The 14,547-nt window shown below is 38.2% G+C and overlaps 1 protein-coding gene across 5 annotated transcripts in view; it reads right to left on the reverse strand.

The window, feature by feature from the left end:
* The window catches only part of GABRG3 (gamma-aminobutyric acid type A receptor subunit gamma3), a 290,601-nt gene that overhangs the window by 161,743 nt on the left and 114,311 nt on the right, over positions 1–14,547 (reverse strand). Inside the window, exon 1 of one of the 5 annotated variants that reach the window (XM_072335223.1) lies at positions 9,322–9,397. The exons of the other annotated variants lie outside the window; for them this stretch is intronic. Within the exon in view, the coding sequence (XP_072191324.1) occupies positions 9,322–9,324 (3 nt within the window). The 5' untranslated portion in view covers positions 9,325–9,397. Of the gene's footprint in view, positions 1–9,321; positions 9,398–14,547 lie in introns of those variants that run through there. 5 annotated transcript variants of the gene reach the window in all.

The following is a 14,547-nucleotide window of genomic DNA, read 5'->3' on the forward strand; positions in this document are numbered from 1 at the left end:
ATTCATCCTTCTGTGAAAATAAATACAAAACGAAGAGGAAAAAATGCACAGGGAATAATTTCCTACTACAGCATTTTTACTCCTCCTAGACTGATAATTTTTAGAAATATTCTGAAATAGCAAATATTCATAGAAAGACTGAGCAAGAATCTCCCAACCACCCCCATCCCCCATCCCCCCTCATCCCCCATCCCCCCCCCATCCCTTCTCCCTTTCCTTCCTTCCTTCCTTCCTTCCTTCCTTCCTTCCTTCCTTCCTTCCTTCCTTCCTTCCTTCCTTCCTTCCTTCCTTCCTTCCTTCCTTCCTTCCTTCCTTCCTTCCTTCCTTCCTTCCTTCCTTCCTTCCTTCCTTCCTTCCTTCCTTCCTTCCTTCCTTCCTTCCTTCCTTCCTTCCTTCCTTCCTTCCTTCCTTCCTTCCTTCCATTAAAATATTTTATTCAGGTTTTAATGTGCTCAACGAATGGGATGGTATAGAGAAAATGGAACCACATTCTCAGTGGAGTACAGTAGTAAAATAAAAAGAAACAGATAGAAGTTCTAGCAAGGGAATTCCTGATCAGATGTTGTGAGAAAAATACCACGACAGTATTAAAGACCAGAATAGTTTTGGAGATCTTCAGTTTGCAAATGGACAGCTTGAGCAATCTCATTGGAGCTATCTATGCTCTGAGTGGTGGTGGACCAAATGATGTCCTGAGACCCCTTCCAATACATGTAGTTTTGTGATTCTACAATATGAGGTTCTCAGATGTAATCTGGAAGCAACTGAAGCTGACTTTAGACCAAATGAATTAAACATGTTTCCTCTAAAGCAAGCAGTAGGAGAATAAAAGACATTACTATATAGTGTGGAACTTGTTTGCCTAGTTTCCATTTATACCAAATTCCAAGTAAATGTACCATTTTTTATTGCAACAAAAATATGTAACTCCATGGAACACTGTTTCTTTAAAACTCACTTAACTTGCTCTGCTGCTTTGATTGCTACTCATTTGAGACAATAATTAATTTCATTTAAAAGCTACCATTTTGCAAATAACTAGTGATTTGTGGCACTTCAGACTGCAGTTCTTATGATAATGCGGACTTTGATTTTCAGAATCATAGAATCATAGAATCACAAGGTTGGAAGGGACCTACAAGATCATCTAGTCCAACTCTCCACCCATTACCATAACTACAGCAAACCACTAAACCATATCTTGGAGAAAAGATGAAGAAAATCATCACATAAAAACTCGCCAAGTTTTTTAAATGAGAATCCTGGCCAAGCAGATTATTAAACATGGTTATTCTTCCTCCTGCCTTGCAGTATTCCTTGACACTGCTACTAAATGTGTTAGATGGAGTTCTAATTGGAGAAATATTGACTGGTAATGAGTAATTTGTTTAAATTCACTATTTCTTGTTGTGATCCCTACAAGTCACAAAATCCAAACAATATAATCAGATTTGACTGTCCTTCTTCAGGCTTTAGGTAAGAATTTACCCAAGCATATCTGAACACTGAAGATAACACAATGTTATTAGAAGAACTGAAAATAAAATTGTCATTACATAATGTGCAGATTAACTAAGATCATGAAATCAGGGAACAGCTCGAGTGGGAAGAAGCAACTAGAGATGCTTTTGATATTGATGCATTTTTCCTCCAATTACATAATTCTTCTTACTTCATCCAAAGCACAACAAACTCTGAAATATTTTGCTCATTTCTGAAGAAAATTTTGTGCAAGGGCATTTAGTGATGGGTAATAAAATCTTGGATGTCTGTGTTTTGGCTAAACTACAGTAGTATCCAGACTGTGGTAAGATCAGGTATATTAACATACAAAGCTACATTAAGAAAGTCCCACAGTTTGAAAGTGCAGTTCTCAACATAAATGCAAAACTCAAATACACAAAACAGTCATAACCTTGTGTGGTTGTGAAGACCACAGAGCTTGATTACAGGGAAAACAGAACATGCTCAACTTAATTTTTTGAGGAAGTCTAATGATCACTAAGAAGGTCAGCATATCCATTGAAAAAATAACCTAAGTATTATGAATTTCAACAAATCAGTGTTGGAGGTTGGCAGGGAACTCCTAAGATTGCTGGTTTAACCCTCTGCTCAATGTAGCACCAGGTAGATCAGGTAGATAAGGATATGGAGCTCTGAGAATCTTTAAGGAAGATTTCATAGCCTCTCTTGGAAGCCTGGTCCAGTGGTTGATTATGCACATAGTACTGTGCATTCAGGCATACCAGAGCTAGAAGAAAGTGAATTTGAAGGGTAAACTCTGCCACAAAAAATTGAGTAGAGAGACTAAATTTGTTGCAAATAGCTATTTGTAGAAAAAAAAAATAATAATAAAAATAGGAGTGTATGCAAACCAAAGTACAAACTATAAAATGGAGTTTATAATAAAGTTCTTGTGAACCTAACAAACTCCAGGCCTGAGAAGTTGAAAAAGATTTAGCAAGAAATGAGTTACTTGCAGGGAAAGGACTAGTGGGTAGTGTATCTCTAAATAAAATGAAAATTGTGCTATGAGACTGCAAAACAAAACAAGCAACAGAATAAAACCAGCATAAATTGTGAATGCTTACTAGTGGCAAATAATTGGATGTATGAGAGAAGGCAAGAATTCAAAACTGAACTTTTGAACTCTCATCTGCAAGTGTTCAACTTTCTACTTATAACTTGTGTGGTCTGTTTGTAAATTTTGATAACACTGGGTCTTAAGTGCCAGATCCTGAATATTCCACTTAATAAAAAATCATGAAACAGTGCCACTAATTAGGCAGCTGGTCATGTCTTGTGATTCTGGGAATACTGAGGGCTGGCAGTTTGAAGAAGAGGACCCAAAAGGTGAAGATATTTAATGAAAGAAAAATCCCTGAAGTGTTGGAAGACTCTGGAGATAAAAGAGGTGCATAGGAGCAAGTAACAGGGACACTCAGAGACCTTGCCCACTAACAGCTGAGGCAGATGAATGTAAGCAGCTGCACAGCATGAACTCACACAACCTTCTGTCCCACCTATCTAGACTGGTAACGATCTTCCCGCTGGGGAGGCTAAGATGAGACTTACTGAATGCAGTGTTGAGAGAGGAATAAGTGATTGTATGAGACGATCAGATATAATCCTATGAGTTTCTAAATAATCAGTCATAGAATTGCAGAAACATAGAATGGACAAGACCTTAAAGATCATAGAATTTGGGTTTGGGTTGGAAGGGAACTTAGTGATCATCTTTTTGCAACCCTCTGCCATGGGCAAGGATATCTTCCAGTAGGCCAGGATGCTCAAAGCCCCATCTAGCCTGGCCCTGAACACCTCCAGGGAGTGGGAACCCACAACCTCTCTGATCAGCCTGTTCATTCCACTGTCTCACCACCTTCACCATGAAGAATTCCTTCTTTAGATCTGGTTTAAATCTACCCTCTTTCAGTTTAAAACCATTTTCCCTCATCCTGTCCCTACATGCCCTTATAAGAAGTCCCTCCCCAGCTTTCTTGCAGGCCCTCTTCAAGTACTGGAGAGCCACTGTAAGAACCTACTGGAGCTTTCTCTTCTCCAGGATGAACAACCCCAACTCTCTCAGCTTGTCAAGGGGAGGTGCTACAACCCTCTGATCATCTTCTTCCACACCCCCAGTCACTAGATCAGGCTGCCTGGGATCCCATCCAGCCTGGTCTTGAATGCCCCCAGAGATGGTGCATTCACAACTTCTCTGAATAGTAACAGACCCACTATGTTTGTTCTTCCCTCTATCTCATCCGTGGCAGAAACCAAAAATAAGAATTGGTATAGTCAGCTAGCAATGCTATCTACCAAATGGAAAGTCTCTATCTTATTCTCATCCATCTTGTCTTTCGCATCATTATAACTTCAGGTCACCTAGGTATGCATCAATTGCAAGACATAATGCTCCATAAATTCACATGACTGCACAAACCACACTGTCTTGTGTGCAACATAATGTGCAAAGCAATTCCCCCTTTTTCTTTTTCTTTTTTTTTTAAGTTGATCTGCACTCAGCAGCAAGGTTTCCAGTTTTCCAAGGACAGCTGCATACTTTATTTGAGATACATAGCTGACATCAATTTCAGGCAACAGTTTTCCTACAAAAGGAGAGCAATTGACAAGCACAGCAGTTGCACTGCTTTAAGACATGCAGAAAAACAGCAACACAAAGAAAAAGATAGGAAAAATTGCAAAGAAAAGGAGAAAAGAAAAATGTAAGTCTTCAGGGGACTAATGGGAGATAGCATGTTCTAAGTCTGTCCTCCCGTTTTCATAACTGCAAGTTAGACAAATACATTCATCCAACTATTACCTTATCCAGAAAGAAAGTAAGCATCTTCTGTTATTAAGGGCAAAAAGGGTAGGCAAAGGCCAGCAATGCAGAACAATGAGACTAGTACATAGTAAAGAACTTGAAAGGATCTAGAATTAACTAAATCTGGTCTCTCTATGAGGGCTTTGTGACTTTTCAAATACTAAGACCAAATAATTTTCATCACAGTATAAAGAGAAAGGAATTTACTTGTGCAAATGTCATCACATACCACTTACATTAATTAATGTGGCTGTGACTTAGATTTTGGGGGTTTGTTTTGTTTGTTTGATTGTTTGTTTTCTGTCATTTGTCACAGAATTTAGCTAGTACATGAATTAATCCACAGGAAAAACAGACTGAATGGCTACTGTTAACCTTTCTGAATAATTCAGAGAACGAGCCAATGAGATATGTTACAATTTCACAACCTGTAAACTTACCTAAGCAAACGCAGGCTACACTCCTGAAGCTATAGTTCTGGAAGTTGCCACTAAGTGGCACTGTTCTCATAGCCTCAAAACCCCTATTAGCATTCAAATAAAAGGTGGGCTTGGGGAGGACGCTGTGTGGTAGGATGGGTTTAGCTTCTTGGGTGACATCCTCATGTCACTGTACTCAGTTCTAGCTGACTGCTAGACGACTTCACCTCCCAGGTCACAGACTTGGATCTGCTGGGAGGCAGTAGTGAGAAGGGATCATAATTGTTGGGGGCAATCACAGATATAAGCTAGGAGGTAGCAAACTAGAACAGTAGCTTTCAAAGCAAGAAACTTCAAGTTCAGTGGCACTGATACACACACCACCTTTCTGTTCTAAGTGACTGTGGTAGCCTTGCTAGCCTATTTCAGAGCAAAACCAAACTTCTTAGTTGAAAACACCACTCTGCCAAATAGCAGAGCCTAACTGTGCACTAATGTGGATTCAAAAACCAGCAGCTTGTTGAGGCAAATCTGGAACAAAGGCTGAGCTTTTCTTGTGAATAGAGTTAATAAGCATGAGTATATTCTGTTCCAGGAGTTGAATTACTTCCTAGAAATCAGTCATAAAACTTAAAAAATGATAGTAACGGTATCTGACCATCTATTTTCAGAATCCTTATGTACATGAACACAAATCACATTTACGATGTACCAGAACCAGATACCACCACCATCTCTACTATGGAGTCATTCTATACAACTTTCCTCACTTTGAAACATAGCACTAGTACCTAGATTACCAACAGAGTCAATATAATAGTATAGAAGATAATACTACCTCTAACATACTCAAAGGTATAGATACCATTTGTAGACAATTTTCCAACACATCTTGGACTAACTGAGTCTTCTAAGCAGTACTGGCTGAACTGGCTGAAGCAAGTGTAGAAAACATATATATACAAAGTACAGCCATGGCTTTTATTACCTTCGTCTGCCTAATGACAGTACCATTTCTTCTAGAAATTCAGCTGCAACTCTCTTCAACATGGAATAGGTCTCAATGGCATTACTATTTTTCTGGTCATCTAATTCTATTATGAAGGTACTCAGATTCAGTCATTTCTCATGAGCTCAGTCATGGCACTAGAAAGTTCTTTCACAGATCACAGAATCACAGAATTATCAAGGTTGGAAAAGACCTAAAAGATCATCCAGTCCAACCATTCTTTATTCAATGTATACAAAAATATGCAGTCTACCTGTTTTACTCATAAGGCACTTCCACTGAACTTTCTATATCTCAGTACATTTTGATTTGCTCTCAGACTCTTCAGATCTGACCTTTCTTTCCACTTGTTTATGGCTTATACCAGGACAATGTCTGTTACTGACAAGTGATACACTAAAATAACAAGTCATACTGGGGTAGCAGATAACACTGAATTGGTTGAGCTTGAGATATCTTAATGTCTTTTCTTCTTTATATATTAGCAATGCAATAAAACAATAAAAACTAATAAATAAAAAAATAAATAAATAAACAAAACCTATAAACAAACAAAAAATCCTGGCAATTTAAGCTGTCAGATAATTCATTTGTTCTGTAGAAGCCAGGATACAATGAAAGTCTCTGTGACCAATACAGAAACATCTATGAAATACCACAAACACTCCCAATCTCCTTCAGCTTCCTCATTTCTTGCATTTCAATCATCATATCAATATTTATGGAAGCTGTACTTTTGGTAGATAATGAAGTCCCACTTTCTAGTATGAAACCAAATAACTCTGGGTTGTTTTATGCACATGTTGCCAATGAAATACAACAGTAGGCACTTTATAACTGTCATGGTTTTGCTGCAAAACCATGACAATAACACTTCCCAATTATTAGCTCAACTTTTAGACAGCATATTCCTAGTCTGAAATATTTTTTAATCACATATCTCTATTATTTAGATCATGTGTGTCACGTCTTATTAAGAATCCCCAGAATAATATGCGCTAGTCAGATGCTCTTCTGTTCCAAGATTACTCAAGTTTGGGATTTCAGAGAACATTACCCACATTCCTGTGAAGAATAACAGACCCTGTTTATAATAAACAGGCCCTGTTTAAAAGGAACTTCAAGGATCATGAAGCTCCAACCCCCCTGCCACAGGCAGAGCCACCAACCTCCACATTTAATACTAGACCAGGCTGTCCAGGAGCCACCCAACCTGGCCTTGAATACCTCCAGGGATGGGGCATCCACAACCTCTCTGGACAGCAGCACCTCACCACTCTCACAGTAAAGAACTTCCCCCTGACATCCAACCTAAATCTTCCCTCCTTTAACTTAAAACCATTTCCCCTTGTCCTGCTGGGCCCCTTCTAAGTGTTGACTCCCCTCTGTTTATAGGATCCCTTTAGGCACTAAAGGGAGAACATGAAGAAAATGATAAAATATGACAGGGTATGAAAGAGCTCCTATGGAGGAAGAAAAAGATGTTACATCACAGATTTCCCATCTAGAAAGCCTAGGTTTCACCGGGTTGACACAGAGATGCTCTCTTTGGATATATTTACCTTGGCCATTAATTTCCTCAATCCCAGTTAATAGAAGTCTTTCTACAGTGTATTTCCTCATCATGTCTTAGGTGTTCTATTCATCGTGTTTCATCATAGTCCATTAGCTTTCAATAAATTAATCAGATATGTTTATTGCCTGGATGAACCGCAGCAACACAACAGGCTCTTCACCTAGCAGCCATGTCTGAAAGCAGCTTTGCATGGCACCTTCAATTAACTTCTCCCGTTCATCAACTCCTCCCATTTCCCTTTTTCCAGTCTCTTGATAGCATCATTAACAAGCAGTATTTACATAAAATCTATTATTTGTTTATCTGCCTTGTCTTAAACCACTTACAGAACTCATAAAAAAATAATGGAGGTGGCTGAAGATAATTCTGGTTCACTTCCTTAGTTAATAAAAATGGGGAAAAAAGATGACGGAGCTGGATTTTTAAAATGCTTCCTTTTTTTTTCAGCTTTTGTGGTAAGCCTACTGAGGATGACTGTGGATATTTTTCTAGTCAAGTGCTCTTTTGATGTTTCTCTCACCTTTAAGTGAGAAGAGAAAATATGATTTTTTCTTTGTTGTGTCCTCCTGCTACTTTGCTTCTAGTGAGCAATTCTTGGATTGCTCATCTCTTTTCCTATAAGATGGCAAATTTCTGCTTTGTTTTTGTTATTGTTAATGTGTTGTTCTCTTACAAGGCTCTCTGGACAAAGAAATAACCAGTCCCTTGCAATTCTGTCCTGTAACTTTTGAACTTTCCTATCAGTAAGAATTTGACAAACAGACATTTGAGAAATAAAACCTACAGCCTGGGAAAGGAACGCTGCAAAGTAGTCTGGACTGTTGAAAGTATACTCTTATTTCTTTAACAATGCCTTCATAACTATCATGGATCATAGAACACCAGAGGACTTTCTGAAGGCCTCTGGACAACACAGCAAGAGTATAACTGAGTTATGAGATGCAAGGTTAAACAGATAAGAAGTTCAGCCTCCTCCAATAATCAGCAGCAGAAAATGGGAAAATGGGATATTTATTTAATTTAATGAATCCTATTCTATGTCCAAGAAACACCAAAAATGCCTGCAGGGCAATGGCTCAAATTGAAGCAAGTCTCTTTGCCTGTGAGAGAGAGTGGGCTGCCAACAGACTGAATTCAGGTATGCATAAGCCAAGACAGAGTCAAGGCTTAATCCAGACATAGAAGTTGGGTGAAGAGTCAGCCTGAACCCCAAATTAACACACAGTCCATGAAGGAAGACAAAGAACTTGTGTTATTTCTACCCATACAATCTTTGAAAGGTGACAACAGTTTGTGCTTTGTGAGAGTTGCTCTCACATACAAGTCTATGGAGGATGCCTTGGGAATCATAGAACCTGGGACCATGCTGCTCAGAATACTTCCCATCTTGGATCCTAAAGGCAATGTTTTGATATCCACTTCTGTCTCTCACTCAAACAACGTATGACATCTGAGAAAATGTCAACTCTAGGTCCTTCTAACTCCTTTCCTTTGTACATCTTCCCTTAGACATTTAGGAAGCTCCAACTCAGCCTAAGATGTCTCCTCCCATTCACAGTGTAAGGAGCACGACCACACAACTTTGAGACTAGAATTCCAGCAGTGGCAAAGTGTGAGAGCTTTGCTGCTAAACAGGACAACAGCTTTGCTATTGGGGAGCAACTGCCAAAGGCAGTGGTATAACATATGATAATTTAATGATTTCATTTTTACATTAAAAAGGCATGTGCTCGTGTTAAACAAACAAAACAGAATAAACAAACATAAAAATCTACAATCCCTTTCTTGAAATTGTTTTCTTCAGAGTGTCTGGTATGATGCAATGTTTTGGTTCTAGGAGAAAAACAATGTTGATAACACACTAATGTTGACAGTTGCTGCTAAGCAGTGTTGTACAGAGCCAAGGCCATTCTAAGCAAAGGGACCAATGAGCTGGGAGGGGACAGAATTAGGACAGCAGACATAAACTTGCCAAAGGGATATTCCATACCATATGACATCATGTGGAAGAAGTTCGGGAGGAGGTGGGAGTTCATCTCTCTTTCTTCTCCTGCTGGAGGGGACACCTGGGCATTGGTCAGAGGATGGTGAGCAATTGCTTGCGCATCACTTGTTATATACATTTATATATATATATATATATAATATATATATAATCACAGATAATAAAATATAATAATAATATGACTATATAATTACTATACTTTTTCTCTGTCTTCATGATGAATAGTTTATCTCAACACATGAGTTCAATGTTTTTTTTCTGACTGTCTTCCCCATCCCACCAGGAATGGGAGAAGTGAGCAACAGCTCTGTGATGCTCAGGCTCCTGCCAGGTTAAACCACAACGGTATGGTGAGAAAAAAAAAAAAAAAAAAATCCAATTAAATGTAAATGTAAAAGCACATATCTGCCATTTGTTTAGCAAATAGATTTATTTTCATTACATATACTGGAGAATAAGATAAGCGAAGTATCTAATGACCTTCCAGACTGCTCTCTTATCTGAGCAAGAATTTCAAAAGCAGTCTATACCTATCTTTGTGTTAAGGGAACTTATAGAATATTCTTCAGATTACACAATTGGAGATATAGGCAAAAACGTTATTCTGCAGTCAGACAGATCCCTCTAAAGAAGATCTGAATGTCTCTTAAGTCATTTCCCTTTGCTCTGAGAGTAGACAACTTTGATTTATAGACTTGCCAGATCTGAACCAGCAGTCACTATTGAAATGAAAATGACTTGAGAAGGAGAAAAATTGCAGGAAGTGATCTAGGTAGTTATACAAGTGAGGAATAAAACAAATACAACTGCAAGGGTTATAGCAAGCAGACTGATAACTGTGCAGCAAGCATTGTTTCTAAAGCCTGACTCATGTTTATTTCAGACATGAGAAAAGCCAACAGTAGAAATCATGACATTCCCCCAGAAGACAAGAAGTGGGAGGTCTCCTGCCTCTGCTGTTTATCTTGATAAGCATGCATGTCTTGCTTCATCATAGCATGAGTACCAGTTCCTTTTTACTGTCATAGAGATTAACACAATAATTCCCTCATTATTATAAAAAGGACACAAATGCATAAGCACACCCACTACAATATAAGGGACCCACTTGACTGCTTATGAAGACTTGACATTCTTATTCCTTTTCCTCCCCGTTTCCACAACAGCTATACCCAACATATAGTCAGGGATTTGGAGTATGGTAAAACTATGCTTAGCAGTACCATGATACTGCTGATACACCAGCAGCAGAAGAAATAGCAGAAGGTAATCACAGCAGTATACACACTTCTCTGTGTTAAGTAATAAAGGTACATCAGACTTTGTACATAAAGGTAACCAAACTGTGGTATACGCAAGAATGTGGTGTACAGAAACCAACATAGTCCCAGAAAAGCATTCATCCCTACAGCTATTATTACTAGCTCCCAAAAGGGTGAGATCTCATCTTTGCACATTCAGACATCCCTTCAGAACAACAATCATTTTAGAGAAATCTTTCTAACTCTAAATGCAAGCAAGCATCAGAATTTCAAGAATTTTAGATCCAAATTACCCACTTATTTTGGTGGTTGGCTGTCTTGGAAGCTTCATGGCAGCACTGAACTGCTAGACGGGTACAGTGTCACAGTGTACACCAACAGACTCATCATTCTGATGAAAGGGGTAATTATTCTTGTCTTTGAGTCTACTGTTGTTGAGTTTTTGTATGCTTTTCGTATGTTTTTTCTCCCTCCTAACATTAAGCTTGCCTTTTTTTTTTTTTTTTTTTTTTTTTTTTTCCTTTCTCTCTCTCTTCTTTATCTCTGAGGTCTCCTCATTCTCTTATTTTATTTAAAGCCTGACTTCTCTTGTTCTGTCACAGTGTTAGATGGGTTCTTTATTTTGTTAAATTTTCCTTCCTGGGCTTTTCACATTTTACAGCTTAAGGTTTCTCTCTAGAAATTAATGTCTTGTCTTTAATAGATCACCTCTTTATCTACATCATTAAAATTGGTCACTGGCAGCTTTAAAGTTTTCTTTGTAGTCTGAATTCAGCATAGGCATGTGGATAAGAAACTCACCCCTTTAGAATGCTGTACATTGAGTCCACAACCATCTTGTTATCCTGTTCTAGTTTAACAGACTTCAGAGCCCTGTGAAAGATTCCACTAGCTAAAGAAACAAGATGAAATATAAGATTATGATTATAAGCTACAATGCATCTGGATAGGGGAACTGCACATTACTTCAGAGTTAAGTGAAATAATGTCTGCTAAGCCTGCATGGATAACCAAATGCACAGATTCAGAAAACGCTTAGAATATTATGTGAATGATTTGTTTCATCACTATATAGATAACATTACCCCAGCCATTACAGAATCAGCTGGATTTACAGTCATGCTAGTAAGCTAGACTTACTAAACCTAGTTTGCTTCACTCAAAATAGTGATTCACAGTCATGCTTTTCATTCTTTAAATATTTTTAGTAGTGTCAGTGATAATACTGACTCAGAACAGCTTGCTAGAGTCACTAAATTCTACAGGCTCTCTATGACTGTGATCATAGAATCACAGAATAGCTTGGGTTGAAAAGAACATTAAAGATTATCTACTTTCAACCTACTGCCATGGGCAGAGCTGCTCCCCACCAGCTCAGGCTGCCCAGGGCCCCATCCAACCTGGCCTTGAGCTCCTCCAGGGATGGGGCAGCACAGCTTCTCTGGGCAGCTGCGCCAGCACCTCACCACACTGTGAGTAAAGAATTTCCTCTTTCTAAATCATCTATTTTTTAGTTTAAAACAATCATCTGTTGTCCTATCACTAACAGACCATGTAAAAAAGTTGATCTTCCTCCTGATTATAAGCTCTCTGTAAGTACTAGAAGGTCACAATGAAGTTTCCCCAGAGCCTTCTCTTCTACAGGCTGAATTAGCAAAGCTCCCTGAACTTTTCTTCCTTCATAGGAGAGGTGCTCCAGCCCTCCGATCATGATCATCTTCAAGACCTCCTCTGAATTCACTCCAACTTCTGGTTAGATACAGTCTCTCTGTAAAGCTGCTGAAGTTTTTAATTTCTCCAAGACTCCTTGTTTTTATTCTTATATGCATAGTTATATTTGTATAAATATATAAAAAAACAAAAAACAAAAACAAAAAAAAAAACTTGTGTTTTTTCTTTCAGTGTCACCATGTGTTTTTGTTTAGTAATAAAAATGGATAGTAATGAAATGCTAAAAGCAGTACTTCTCTTCCCACAAAGGGAAATTTAAAGAGGGAATAGTGTTTAGAACACCAAAAAAAAAAAAACAACAAAAAAAACAAAAAAAAAAAACTTCAAATTGATGGAGACTTCTAAGACATGCTTCCTAAGCAGCTGAATTTCAGTATTTCACAGTGAATATGGAAAGAGAAAAAGCCTTTTGAGAATGGGATGACTTTGTTGACTATAGAATACAAGGTAGCATGCAGCGCAAAGAGATCTGAAAGTGATGCTTTATCAACAGATACACAATGCACAGTATTCCTGGTCAACAGGAGTGTGAGATGGTTAGGGGAAAAGTATGTAACACCTGTTCAATATGGAAGTCTAGCCACAGACTGGGATGTGACCTTGTAGTGTTTGTCCACTGCTCAAAAAGGAGGAGAGTAACCAAGAAATGGAGGAGGAAAAGGCATCTGGGAATAAACTTCAGCTTCTAACTATCAAGGGTATGAACATTCCAGAATTACTGCATAGCTGGAGTTATCCATGGACATCACCCATTCACTATGTTATTTGCATATGATAACCACAGCCCTTTTCTTACAGGGGGAGGAATTTTGCTCCCCTGACACGTTTAGTGGTTCAGGGATGTGGGAAGCATGGGAAACCTGACTGTCAGTGAAGGCTGAGAGAAAATACTGGCTGTGTACCATCCATGCTGAAGCCAGTTCTTCTTTCCCATTTATCAGATGGAGGTGTGCCTTCCTTGGTCCCTCTCTTCTGAGAAATGTACCTGTACAGTCCCTTCTTGTTATTTTTCACAGTCCTTGCCAAGTTCAGTTCCATTTGCATCTTGGACTTCCTTATCTTTACATATCCAGAGCTAAAGAGAGCTAAGAGAGTGGCTAAGTAAAGAAAGTACACAAATTATTTACTTTGCATCTTATGTTGCCTCTTATTTGAAAAAAAAAAAAAAAAAAAAAAAAAAAAAAAAAAAAGGCAGAGATAGAAATAAGATGTCTGAAAGAAAAAAAGTTAAAATCTTACATGCATTTAATGACTGCCTTTCCTTTGGATGACCTGTCACTGAGCTCTGTGACCAAGAAACAGATGAATGATCCATTTAGGAAACCAAAGAAAAGCTCAACAGGAGGTGAATTAATGTTATTCACCAGAATGGTCCCCGCCATGAGCAGCTGAAAGATTAAAGGACAAATTTAAACAAAACAACAAAGCAGCTCGGTCTAGTCCCTTTCATCCAAAAGAGAACACTCACTGTACCTTAAAATCTATTTTGTGTTTTCTGCAGAAAGTCTGCTGTGAAAGAAATGGAGTTTTTAATGATTATTTGGAGCCTGAGGGGTTAAGAGAATCCTCTGGTTCACATTACTGCTGTCTTCCTACACCAATGCATTTTAATGTATATCCTAATCAGTTTATTTACTGTGTAAATGGTGTTTTCAATGCCAGAAAGAAATATCTGGTTAGAACACTACAAAATCTCTCTTTTCATAGTGAATAATGAAAATGCTTCAAAATACACTTCAGACAGCCTTATAAACTTTATCAGATAATGTGAAAGCTCTGTCTTCAAGTAGTGTATTGGACAAATTAGTTTTAAGCTCTAACTTTTCAATGTGGATTTAATATGTGGTTTTGTTTTTTAAATCTGACAAGTCAAAAGAGACCTGACAAGTAATAATACAAGGCTGCCCCTCAGAAATGAGGCACAAGGAGTTCTCCATAGTTGGCAACTGAAAGAAACAACATCAGGAAGTGAAAAGGAGGGAAGGAAGAAATAGTTAAGAGTTTCAAGAACATCAGAAAAGCATCATGTTTAGAAGCATCTGAAGTAAGAAAGGGAATTCAGGTAGATGTCAGATGTGAAAGAGGGAAGATTCCTCCTACCAAGCCATTTGATCATGAGTGCAGTCAGCTTAAGAGCAACTGGGTAATGTTCAAACACTATGATGACATTTTGTAGGTATTCATGGAAAGCATTTGGTATCAGTTCTATGTGATAAAG

Source organism: Excalfactoria chinensis, chromosome 1, assembly GCF_039878825.1.
Source record: "Excalfactoria chinensis isolate bCotChi1 chromosome 1, bCotChi1.hap2, whole genome shotgun sequence".
Classification (NCBI taxonomy): domain Eukaryota; kingdom Metazoa; phylum Chordata; class Aves; order Galliformes; family Phasianidae; genus Excalfactoria; species Excalfactoria chinensis.